Raw genomic sequence first — 13,609 nt, 5'->3', positions numbered from 1 at the left:
ATAATGAACATTCTAATACATATCTGTGCGTACATGTGAAAATATTTCTGATGTATCAAAAGATATAGATTTTTTTTTTTTTTTTTTGCGGTACGCGGGCCTCTCACTGTTGTGGCCTCTCCCGTTGCGGAGCACAGGCTCCGGATGCGCAGGCTTGGTGGCCATGGCTCACGGGCCCAGCCGCTCCGCGGCATGTGGTATTCTCCCAGACCAGGGCACGAACCCGCGTCCCCTGCATCGGCAGGTGGACTCTCAACCACTGCGCCACCAGGGGAGCCCCGATATAGATATTTTAAATCTTGATAAGACAGTGCCACGAGGCTATATCGATTTCATTCCCACCAAAATTGAAGGACAGCGGCCATTTACTCATATCCTTTCAAAATGGGGAGGGAGGGAAGGTATCAATATTTTATCCCTTGTCTATCCCGTGCCCACGGCCACTATAGCTACAAGGCTGGTAAAGGTGGAAATTTTCTTGCAAGCAGTGATAATGTCTGACTACAAAGAATGTCAAAATCTTCTGATAAAATTTTAATTTGCTATACAAAGTTGAAGATAAAAGAGGCTCAATCTTAAAAAAGAACTGGAAGTAAAGAAGCTCATCCCTTTCTCTCCTTCATACCACTGCTTTCCCTATGAAAGAAAGTTGTTCCATTGTAATAAAATGGCAGAAGCATTTACCAAAGGGTCTATGAAATCTGCCAGAAGAGGAAAGGGCTTATTAATAGCAGAAAGTCCCCATAATTTTGCTCCACCAACTGACATGCCTCAATAATTGTTTACAGTAGAAAAGTAGGTGAATACAATATTTTAACCAATTTTTATTCTCAATGAAACCCAAAAACTTTCTCTGGTAACAAAGATTAGTATGGTAACCAAATTCTAAATGCTTATCAACTCACAAACCCAGTAAATAGAACCACATTCCTGAAATTTCTCTTCCAAAAGCAAAATAAGCTTCTCAGTTTTAAAGTCAGAATAGGTTTCTAGAAGTTAAAAATTACAAAATGGGGAATTCCCTGGTGGTCCAGTGGTTAGGACTTGGTGCTTCCACTGCAGGGGGCACAGGTTTGATCCCTGGTCAGGGAACTAAGATCCCTCATGCCGTGCGGCACAGCCAAAAAAACAAACAAACAAAAATTTTAATTAAAAAATAAATAAAAATTATAAGATGAAAACGAAGTAGTGAAAATGCCACATGAAATTATCTAGTACCAAAACTAGTGGTTATTTAAACAAAAATGATACCTCCTACTTTCCTAAACATTTTTTTTTCTTTTCTCCTTTTTTTTGGGGGGGGAGGGTGGTGTAGAAGGGCATGAACTTTAAAAATTGTAACGTATGAGAATATGCTATTCTGATGAAGAAACTAACATTTGCAAAGCACTTGTCACTTTCTTGAGAGCATGGCATGTTCAAGAAGTCATCCACATTTTGTCAAAGTCCGTTACTCCCAGCAAAACAAAAGAGGTGAAAAAAAGTAAGGATAAAATATCAACGCTTTCTTATGCCAGAAGAAAACTTGACATCAGAAGTCTGGCATTTACTGTGATTCACCCCCTGCAGTGGTTTCAACTCTAACCTCTTTCAATAAGTGGTTTTAACCACAAACTAAACTGCAACCTAGAAATCAAGCCATAGCTTGCTTTAATATTGATCCATTGTGACTAAGAAATAAAATCAACGTTGCTGAGCTTCTGTGTATAAATGTAGGCTGATCACTGCCAATCACTGGCATTCAGTTGTGCTTAACTTTGACTGTAAGTTGCTCTGTGTTCTGCTCTGACAGCTTGCTTTCCTATGCTGTCAGATTTTTAAAATATGGAAACATCAAATGGCTAGGAGTTAAAATTAGATGCTTTCAATTTCAGCAAATATAATCAGCATTTTTAGGTTAATTTAGTCTTTTGAGTAAGACTCTACCTCAAATAGTCTTTATCTTATTTTAACAAAGTAGCAAAAAATCAGTAGAAAAGGCACACAAGTTATAACAATGAAATAATGTCAAAGGTACAATTTTTTCCAGAAACATTAAACTGAGAAACTGAAAATAAACTGAAAAGTTATACAAAAATTCTTAGAAGTTAAAAACTCAGAAGAATGCCACCATTAAAAAACAAACAAGTTGTTATATGTAAGCAGCACTGTAATTACCTAAAATTGAATCACTAAAACTCTGCTTGTTGATATAACCATAATTACTGTAACATTTCTTCAGAGACCACTGCAACAAAAAGACCTCTGTGAATTGTTCTGTGCTCCAGCCTTGAAGGCAAGGACTTGTTCCTTATTTCTCTCATTCTGAAAAGAAATAGAAAATAAAATATTTTTTCCTACTTCAGACCCTCCTCTCCCTGATTTCATAAAACCACCTGAGACCTCAGAAGGCTTCAAGATATCAGGTTCATAGCTTGAAACAAAACGACTTCTATAATGAATCTTAACATTTTCTTAAGTTTATAGCTGATTCTTGAATTAGAAAATATTCACATGAAAAGAATATACTTTATACTCTTCAACAGGGCAGATTAATGGTTAAATCAGAGAAACTCTAAATATGTTTTTAAGCGCTCTTTCACTTAACGGCAACCAGCTGCCCCTCTCCCCATTTCCTTCTGCCTCTTCTTCACATCCTGAGTTGTCAGTGATCCTGGCACTGCTCAGCCTGGAAGTAAACGGCAGTGCGTGCTGCCAAAGAATGGTAACTACTCTAGGAGTATTTGTGTTAAATAAAGAGAGGGTTTAAAATATCTGGGTCTACTTACAAGAAAAAGAAAAGGCAAAGAATTAAAGTGATTTTTGGAAAAGTGATTTTAAGGTGATAGAAGATTTGATTTTTCAATTGTGAGTTTAGGGCTAGTTTCTTTAGACCAGGGAAAAGAGCACGGCAACTTCTGTGGGACTAGCATCAGCTCTCCAGGATAGGTGTTATTTTTTGTTGTTGTTTTTCATTTTAAGTTATACTTTTCAAGAAGCAGTCCAGAAAAGAGAAGAAAAGTATCAGGAGAACTATATTCTAAAAGTCTGCCACTGACGGTTTGGGGTGAATTGCTCTTCTCCAGTAGATGAGAGGGAGGATCTCAAAGGTCAATTATGACTGCTGAGATTTGTAACAGACCAAGACCCAAATGTTCTGATTTCTCACCAAATCTCAATCTTCCGCTATACAATCAAAATATGGGGGATGAGAGGGATGGAGAAAGGCAAAATAATTATTTTAATAAACATGGTATATGATAAATGACTACAATATTATAAAAACTTTCAATAAACAATACTTACTCACTTTGCTACTACTTGGAATAACAGCTGTATTAGTTTGCTGACAACTATCAAAGCATATAAAAATAAATGAGATATTTAAATTTTTATTACTGTTAATGTTTCAGTTCTCATTGATTTACAATACATATTTGTAATCTGACCATGTAGAATGTGCTAGAAGGGAGGCACCTGTGTTATTCTGAGATAATATGTCAACTGGTAGAGATTAATAATGAAGTCAAATGTTTTCATATTAATAAACACACTTGAAATACAGAAGAATTACTTCTGATAGAAGAGAGAAAAGAAATGTAAAATTAAGAAAGCCAGGAGAAAGAAGGATACATGGAGAAGTTACCCTTTGTCAGAGGAAGTGAATCCACAGCACCCTAGTCTTACTAACTGGATGATTTTACCATCCTCCACTACCTATGCTATCTCTGTTTGCCAAGACTATTCATTTTAGTACTTTAATTGCATCCCTCTTTGATTGTTATTTAACAAGACAGGAAAACAGACACATGCATAAAATACTAAATAACAAAATATTGTTAGATAATTTGAGAGTAAGAACAGGGCTGATTGATGACCATGCCCTTTATAGAACTCTATATATCCATATGATCAGTTGAAAGAGTAGAGGAAATTATGTGTATATTTAGGAGAAAAGAGTTCTAAGCAGAGAAACTGAGAAGTACAAAGACCCTGAGGCTAGAACTTGGCTGATATGCTCAAGGAACAATAAAGTATATGCATCTATAATATCCTAAGAAATATACAATCATTATCCCTCAATGAGAGTGATAAGGACATAACTTTATAACACTTCAAGCATCTTTAATTTCAGTTCCCCTGTCTGATTTGCTAGAGTAAACAACCTTTACTTTTTTCTAAGACTGAGCAAGCCTTTAATTTTATAAGTTTCTTTTCTAAAGTGCTTTCATGTTTCATTCCACCGAAAAGTGATCATGTTAAAATGCATTATTCTTTCTTTCCTCCTTTACTATTAAAATTAGTTGGTTGTTCAAAATAAGCAAATTTAGACATATTTCAATGTAAGAACATACAACACAAAGTAAATATGTCAATATGTAATTTAAGAAAACTATACTGAAATAAAGATTAAACCTATATGTTGAACTGGATCAGAGTATCCCAGGGAAATGGGCCCTGGGATATAATACAGTTCTTGAACTTTAGAAATAAAGAACACTTTGGGTGGCGAGATATAATACAGTTCTTGAACTTTAGAAATAAAGAACACTTTGGGTGGCCAGGCACAAAGATTAAGTCACTTATAATGGAAAAAAAATTAGACTGGCTTCATACTTTATATTCAATTCCAGAAGACAACAGAGCTACCTCCTAGTTCTCCTAAAATGCTCAAGGAAAAGTAGTTGAACCCAGTGATTTTTACATCCATCAAACTGTTCTTTAAGTATAAAGGTTACAAACATACAAGAACTAGGGAACTACTGTTCATGAACCATTTCTGAGAAAACTACTACAAGATTGACTTCAGCCAACCAAGAAATGACTTGGGCAATTATGGCAACAGCATTGATGATGAACATTATGACTAAAATAAAAATACAGACTGGCATAACAAGACATAACATAAATGTTGCATGTCCTAACAACAAAGCTAATAAAAATTGGGAGGAAAAGAGACCAAAAAGGGCAAGTAGTAGAATAAATTCACTGATTGCCTCATCTACATTACTCTACTCAACAAAAATAGAATACACATTCAATTGCACATGGAACACTTATCAAGATAGACCATACACTGAGCCATAAAATAAGTCTCAATACATTTAAATGATTCAAGTCACACAAAGTATGTTCTTGACCACAATGGAATTAACCTAGAAATCAATAACAGAAAAACCCTTGGAAAACTGTCAGATGTTGGGAACTAAATAACATACTTTTAAATAACACACAGATCACAGAAAACTTTTAAATAACACACAGATCACAGTAAATTAGAAAGTATTTTGAACAAAACAAAAAAGAAAACACAAGATGTCAGAAGTTGTGGGATGTTGTTAAAGCAGTATGTAAGGCAAAATTTATAGCACTAAATGCCTGTATGAGAAGAAAGGTCTCAAATCAATAATCTCAATCTTCCGCCATAAGAAACTAGAAAAAGAACAAATAAAACTCAAAGTAAGCAGATGAAAGGGAAGAAGAAAGGTCAAAGTGGAAATCAATGAAACAAAAACCAAGGAAAGAATAGAGAAAAATCAATACTTTGAGACAATCAATAAAACTGGTAAAATTGATAAACCTCTAACCAGACTGATTAGGGAAAAAAAAAAGAGAGAAGATATAAATTACCAATATCAGGAATGAGAGAAATGGCATTACCACAGATTCTATAGATATTGAAATAAAAATGGAATATTATGAACAATTTTATGCCCATTAAATGTGGCAACTTAAAAGAAATGGACACATTCTTTGAAAGACACAAATGACCAAGTTTTCTCAAAAAGAAAGTGATAACCTAAATAGCCCTATGTCTATCAAAGAAATTGAAATTGTTTTCAAAAACATTCCAACAAAGAAAAATCCTGACCCAGCTGGCTTTACCAATTAATTTTATCAAATATTAAAGGAAGAAATATGTCAATTTTATACAAACTGTTGCAAAAATTGAAGAGAAGGGAGTACTTCCCAACTTATATATGGCCAGGATTACCCTGAAACTGAAACTAGACAAAAACAGGTTTTATAACATTATGTATGAATATATTGTTTGTTAAAATTAATTAAGTAAATCTAATTTTTAAAACTTCTACCAGAATGTATGTTTTTTCATTATTTCTTCTTGGTAAGCAATTACAATCTTATTATCTGGGTTTTTGTCAAGTTCAGGGAAATATTAAATTATATTTTATAGCTTCTTCATTGTCTTACTCTATTCTCTTTCTAGAACTTCTAGTCCTGTCTTCCATGACTTTTTTTTCATTTATTTTGTATTTATTTGGTATTTTTCTGTCTGTTCTAGACTCTAGGGGACAAGAATCAGAAAGATATAGGTTCTAATGGCTAGCTATTATATCCTGAAGAAGTCTCAGATTACTCTTCTGTGAACAGGTGTCACCTAACCAAAGACAGTCTATTGTAACTTATTAAAAAATTCCATAACAACTGCTTCTGTTTCAAGTAGTGGTAGACTAGATAATTCAAGCAACCCTCCCATTGAAGAAAACTAAAAACACTTCTAAAACAAAAACCAGAAAGCTAACAAGATAATGACTAGTAACCAGGCTGGAAACCAGCTGGGAACCCAGAAACAAGCAGAACACTGGAGAAGATTTTGTCCCGAGAGTGCTTTCCTAGCTAGAAGATGCAGCTGAAAGGCTAAGGCATGTTTACACCAAAAGTCAAAATCTAGAGCCTGCCAAGGGTGGGGAGTCTAGTAATCAATATCAACTGAGACCCTACAGGGCTGCACCCTAGTACAAGGGGTAAACCGGAATTAAAACAACCCTCCAATTAGTCTGCCGCTTGTCTCTGAATCACTTGGGGGACCAGAAAAATCACAAACCTTAGAACACAGATGGAATAAAGTGGTCACCCTAGGTACCTGAGAGAAGCAAACAAAAATCCTTCTGGAGAAAGATAACATTATCACAGGCCTCAAATGATTTAGTAAGAGAACCTTGTAAATATTCATTACCAAAATTATATAAACTTAGTATAGACTAATTTTTTTTTAATGTAAAAATTCCCTCTACTGTTTGTATAAATTTGGGGTCATTTAGAAAAAGAAACAAGAATATATAAATATGGAACACATCAGAGTAAGTGCAATCCAACTTTCTGTTCTTTGGCTATGCACTTTCAAAACACATTTTGCACTCTGAGACATCTTTTAGTCCCTCAATATTAAGATGAACAAACTTTAAAATATACTGGCCATGTTTTAAAAACTAAACAGCAATGATTTTATTTTTCAGTGTGGTCTATTTTAGCAAAGAAGGGACCGCACCCTATACAAGAGCATGCAACATTCTGAAATAAGCAAAAACAGAAAATGCACCCATTCTGCAATTTAAGCAGATTTATAGAACATATACATATTACTCAATATTCTGTCTTCTTTACAATTTAATTGAGATCATTTCCTAAAATTTAGTTATTTTCTTTGCCTGGAAATGGAAATTAAAAAATGATTTTAAAATACTGTCTTTTAGAAGTTTTACCACTTTGACAACACTGAATTTTAACTTTTTATTATCAAAATGGATTTTAATGTCCAAGTAGCTATAAATGATGAACAGTATCTTCCTTCTCCTCTCATACCTATAGTATCTGGGAGGTCTAGCAATTCATTGTGCTGCAAGTCAAGGTTGGTTATCTGTGTGCAGTTTCCAATCTCCTTTGGAAGGTGTTCAAGTTGATTGTGAGCTACATCCAGCGTAATGAGGTTACATAATTCACCTGTAAATTGACCAACATAAAAATTTAATAAGAATTTTTAAAGAATATATTAAATAATGAAAGAAAAAACATTTTCTATATCATAACTATACTTTTTCTGAAAAAGTAAAAGTCAAACAAAATTTGAAGCTGTTATTTGAAAATGACATTTTACAAATACTGAATTATGAAGCTAATATAAGGTTATATGTCAATTATACCTAAAGAAAAAAGGAAAATGACATCTGATAATGTTAAAATGTTGGTTGTAAATCATTACCAACCAATATTATATATTTTTTTAACTTAAGTAACCAATTTAACCACATTTACATTTGTATATTCCATTACTTCAAAAAGAGCTTACTAATTTTTTAAACCAAATTCAACACAATAATATCAGATACATCTTGAGTTTAACTTGAGGGTCACCTTTACCTCAAAATATGTATGCTTTCAAATAAGCATATGTTCTGATGTTATATAAATATGTAAACTGAGATTTATAAATCAAAACTGCTTCTCAATTTAATAGTACTCCAAAAGGATAGAAAATAAGGTATTTTTCTCCTCATTCTGGTTGAAAGGACTGTATTTGGCAATTCAGATTATTCTTAGTGTTTTTCTGTCTTCAAAAACTTATTTATAAAAGTTATATTGGCTCTCTCATGATTTTCCTTTTTTTTTTTTTGGCAGAGGTTGGAAATACTGAAAAAGTAAGATAAGCAAATGAAGTGCATAAAACTGAAAAATGGGTGTAGGGCATATTATTAAGCCACATATTACAAACATAAGCAACAAAAGAGAAAGTAAATTGGATTTCATCAAAATTTAACACTTACATGTATCAAAGGACACTATCAAGAGAATGAAAAGACAACCCACAGAATAGGAGGAAATATTTACAAATCACATATCTGCTAAGGGATTAATTATCCAGAATGTATAAAGAACTCCCATAATTCAACAACAAAAAAACAAACCACCCAATTTAAAAGTGGACAAAGAACTGGAACAGACATTTCTCCAAAGATACGCAAATGGCCAATAAACACATGAAAAGATGCTCAACATCACTAATCATTAAAAAATGCAAATCAATACGATGAGATACCACTTCATACCCATGAAGATGGCTATAATCAAAACAAACAAACAAAAAAACAAAGAAAACAAACAAACAAAACAAATGTTGGCAAGGATGTGGAGAAATTGGAATCCTTGTGCTTTACCTCCAGGAGGCCCACCCCAGGTTCTCAGGGTGAAGATAAAAGTCCCCTCCTATTGTCACTTAGGCATATCATATTCAAAATCATATACAGATAATCAAAGACAAAGAGAAATTTCTGAAAGAAGATAGAGGGGGGGAAAAAAAACACCTTACCTATATAGGAATAAGGATAAGAACACATTGGACTTCTCTTCAGTAACCATGCAAGCAAGAAGAGAACGGAATGAAATATTTAAAGTGTTGAGAGAAAAAATGAAATCACCAACCTAAAGTCTATATCCAATGAAATTATCCTTCAAAGTAAAGGAGAAATAAAGACTTTCTCAGACAAACAGATATTGAGGGAATTTGTTGCCAGCAGACCTGTCTTGCAAGAAATATTAAAATAAGTTCTTCAGAAAGAAGGAAAATGATATAGGTCAGAAGCTCAGATCTACATAAAGAAAGGAAGAACTTTAGAGAAGTAATAAATAAAGACAAAATAAAATCTTTTATTTTCTTATTCTTAATCTAACAGATAACAGTTTGTTCAAAGTATTAACAGCAACAATATAGCAGGTGATTATAGATTAAGGATAAATGAAATGAATGACAGCAGTGTTACAAGGGACAGGAGGGAGGAACTGGGAATATTCTGTTATAAGGTACCCACACTACCCCTGAATGGTACAGTGTTGTTTGAAGGTGGACTTATGTTAGCTGTAAATCCATACTGCAAACTCCAGGGCAATCACACACATACATACATACAAACAAACAAAAAAAATTAGAACAAGTATAAATGATATGTTAAGGAGAGAGAAAATGAAATAATACAAAATGCTCAATTAAACCCAGATAATGCAGAAAAATGGTGAAAGACAAAAAAAAAAAAGAACAAGTTCAACTAACAGAAAACAGTTCCAAATATAGTTGATATTATAAAGCCACTATACTCCAATAAAAATTAATTTAAAAAAAGCCAACTAAATCAATAAACACTTTAAATGTGAATGCACCAAATAAAAGACAGAGACTATCAAAGTGGATTAAAAAACGAAACCCAACTAAATAGTACTGTCTTCGAAAAACCTACTTTACAGACACAGTGGATTAAAAATAAAGGGATGGAGAAAGAAATACAATGCTAATGTTAATCAAAAGAAAGCTGAAGTAGCTACATAGATTTCAGACAAAGTCAACTTCAAAGCAAGGAAAATTATCAGAGATATAGAAAGCATTACATAATGGTAAACAGAACATATCTCCAAGACATAATAATCCTTAAAGTGTAAGCAGCTGCTCATCTCCTCCATATCTAGTATAGTGCTTAGTACACAGAACCATGTTCAACTGAAAGAATAAATGATGATAACTGGGGAAAATAAAACTTGGATTCTAATACTCTTCAGGCCAGAAGTAATAAATGTTTTTTGTATTTGCCGCAACTTTTCTAATAATACTTGAAGTTGTTTCAGTTCCCATGAAAGTAAATCCCACTACTTTAAAGGAATATGCACAAATTCAAAAGTGTATAGAGTCCCAGCAAGTAAATAAAGCAAGTTGGGAGGAGACTGGCTAACTTTAGCCTATTCGGAACAGATATGATTCAACTCAGGTCAATTATTGCTACACTACAGGACTTCTCAACTTCAATACTGAAATACTTCGGACCAGATAATTCTTTGCTGTAGGAGGCTGTCCTGTGCATAAGCAGCATCCCCGGCCTTTACCCATAAGATGCCAATAGCACCTCCCCACCAAGTCATGACAATCAAAACTATCTCTAGACATTGACAAATGTCCTTTTTTGTAACACTGCCAAAATTGCCCCTGGTTGAGAATCACAGCAATGTTGGGACGAGAAAGCTCAATATTGTCCAATTCTCATGCTTGTCAAAAGAAGTTGGAAATTTATATTTTCATATAAAATCTTCTAATGTTCAAATACTAACAACTAATTTTTAGGTTGAAACAGAACAAAACACTGTGTTATCGAACGTATCTGTGGGCTTTTTTCAGTGTTCAGGATGCCAGTTTGACACCTCTGAACACAGAAGCAGATGAATTACCAATATCTTAGGACAGGAACTTACATATGACTATCTAATATTAAACTAAAAAATAAGTGTTTTTAAAAAGCAGGGAATATAATTATCTAGACTCAAATTAAGTTAAATCCTAAATCCTTTTTTGATTTATATAAGTCACCATATAATAACTGAATTATTTTGAGTATATATTCTCTCCCGAAAATTATCCTCCAGCAATACAACACTCTGCAAAGTCAGGAAATCATGTTAACACTGATACATTAAGAAGAGTGTCATCTAATAACACTAATACTTCTTTCTCACAATCTAGTAATGACGAAAAGTTTTGAAAATGCTTAAAACTCAGGAAATGTGATTTAAGTTTTTAACAGCATCAGCACACAAAAGTAACATGATTTTTAAATTTTATTTTAGTCCATGAAATACAATAAACTCACAAGTAAATTATATATATTATTGAGTTAAATTTGAAACTTTAGATTTTCCCCAAAATCCACGTATACATTTTAAAGGACTCATGCAAAACATTTTCTCTTAGGAACTTTGAATTTTCTTCAGTCTAATGAAAAAGATCTAAAAAACTTCAGGAAGTTTATAATTAATAAAAGATAGTCTCCAGGAAAATCTAAAATATTTTTGGAACTAATCCAAAATGTCCTATTAAATGCAATTAACAAAACATTTCTAGTGTGAGGAGGAAAAAAAAGGAGTTTAAGATCTCTCTTATTTAGAGCAACACTCCTAACTGCCCAAGCTTTTCTTGTTCATATTCAAATAATCAAAAACATTTGAAAATTCTGAATATATGATAAATTCTGCACTAGACAATACTGTGCCAGGATAAGAGCTCGTGCTACAAATCACAAAAGACAGAATATTAAATATTTAAGGAGTTCATAAACTACTTTCACACTATTTATTATTTCTATACTCTGTCCAGTTAGTTAGTACTTTAAACATTTATTTTACTATATGATCCAAATATTATTAACAAAATATAAGTTCATCTCAGATGGTTCTAAAGGACAATAATCAAGGTCTTAACAGTGACTTGTCTCTGGCTGGGTTGAAGAGTGGTTTTTATTTTCTACTTTATATATTTGTATTTTGTGATTTTTCCTTGTTTTTACACATTTTTTAATCCAAAGAGAAAAAAAAAAAAGGGAGATTCAAGAGGTAAATACTAGCAGTCTCTCCTACACTGTACATGGAAGAGCATTTTTTGACTCTTAAATAGAAGTTTCCTGTCTGTGGAGCAGATGTATCTTTTAGTGAAAATGAACACATCATGTTATCATATTGATGACACGAGCCATTAATACGATACATCTTATGACTCATATTCCATATTTAGTAAGCAATCTTTTAAGTTTGACTTCCTACATAGATTTGCCTACAGAGAGAACACGGACTTCATTCACTGATCCATTCTACAAATACTTATTAAGCACCTACCATGTACTAGGCACTATTCTAGGGACTGAAGATACAATAGGGAAAAAAGAGGTAAAATTCCTGCCTTTGGGCTTCCCTGGTGGTGCAGTGGTTGAGAGTCCGCCTGCCGATGCAGAGGACATGGGTTCGTGCCCCAGTCCGGGAAGATCCCACATGCCGCGGAGCGGCTGGGCCCGTGAGCCATGGCCACTGAGCCTGCGCGTCCGGAGCCTGTGCTCCGCAACGGGAGAGGCCACAACAGTGAGAGGCCCGCGTACCGCAAACAAACAAACAAAAAAAACAAAAAAAAATTCCTGCCTTCATGGAACTTATATTTTAATATGGAAAAAATAAATAATATATAACCAAGGTGAGGACGTATAAAAGCTATAAAAGAAAATAAAGCAGGATAAAAGAGTGTGATGGGGGAAGGGGAGATTAGAGATATTGATAGTAAGTAGAAGGGGAAAGTAACCCTGATGGAGTAGCATTTGAGTATACACCTGAATAATGGGAGAAGAAAGAAACAATGGAAATATCTGGGGGAAGCTGAGTGAACAGCAAACACAAAGACTCTGAGGCAAGAGAGTAGTTCAAAACACAACAGAAAGCCAGTGTGGCTGGAAGAATGAGTAAGGAAGAAAGTGATAGGAGATGAAGCAGCCCGGAGTCAGGGTCTTGTGGGCTAAGGTAAGGACTTCAGCTTTGACTAAGGCGGTAGTGGTGAGGGTAGTAAGAGTAGTTTTTTTGTTTGTTTTTAGAGCAGTTTCAGGTCTACAGAAAAACTGCACATAAAGTACAGAGTTCCCACATACCCCACCTCCCCACAGTTTCCACTATTATTAACATCCTGCATTTGGTGCATTTGTTACAGTTGATGAACCAACATTTATACATTATTATTATTATTAACTAGAAGTCCATATTTTACATCACCACCCACTCTTTGTGTTGTCCAGTTCTACAGGTTTTGATAAGTGCATAATATCATGTATCCATCATCACAGTATCATACAGAAGTTTCACTGCTCTAAAAATCCCCTGTGCTTCACTACTCATTGATCCATCTCTCTCCTGGGGCCCTTGGCAACCATCGATCTTTTATTTTGCCTTTTCCAGAATGTTGTATAGTTGGAATCATATAATATGCAGCTTTTCCAGATTGACTTCTTTCATTTAGCAATATGCATTTAAGGTTCCTCCATGTCTT

At 33.9% G+C, this 13,609-nt stretch overlaps 1 protein-coding gene across 6 annotated transcripts in view; it reads right to left on the bottom strand.

Annotated features, from left to right (window-relative positions):
• Nucleotides 1–13,609, bottom strand: part of SHOC2 (SHOC2 leucine rich repeat scaffold protein) — a 112,990-nt gene that overhangs the window by 23,317 nt on the left and 76,064 nt on the right. For 5 of the 6 annotated variants that reach the window (XM_033421052.2, XM_033421055.2, XM_049697067.1 and 2 more), the window contains one exon: nucleotides 7,585–7,722. The exons of the other annotated variant lie outside the window; for it this stretch is intronic. In XM_033421052.2, the coding sequence (XP_033276943.1) occupies nucleotides 7,585–7,722 (138 nt within the window). The remainder of the gene's footprint in view (nucleotides 1–7,584; nucleotides 7,723–13,609) is intronic. 6 annotated transcript variants of the gene reach the window in all.

This window comes from Orcinus orca, chromosome 14 (genome assembly GCF_937001465.1).
Source record: "Orcinus orca chromosome 14, mOrcOrc1.1, whole genome shotgun sequence".
Lineage (NCBI taxonomy): Eukaryota > Metazoa > Chordata > Mammalia > Artiodactyla > Delphinidae > Orcinus > Orcinus orca.
This window is presented reverse-complemented; position numbering and strand designations above follow the sequence as displayed.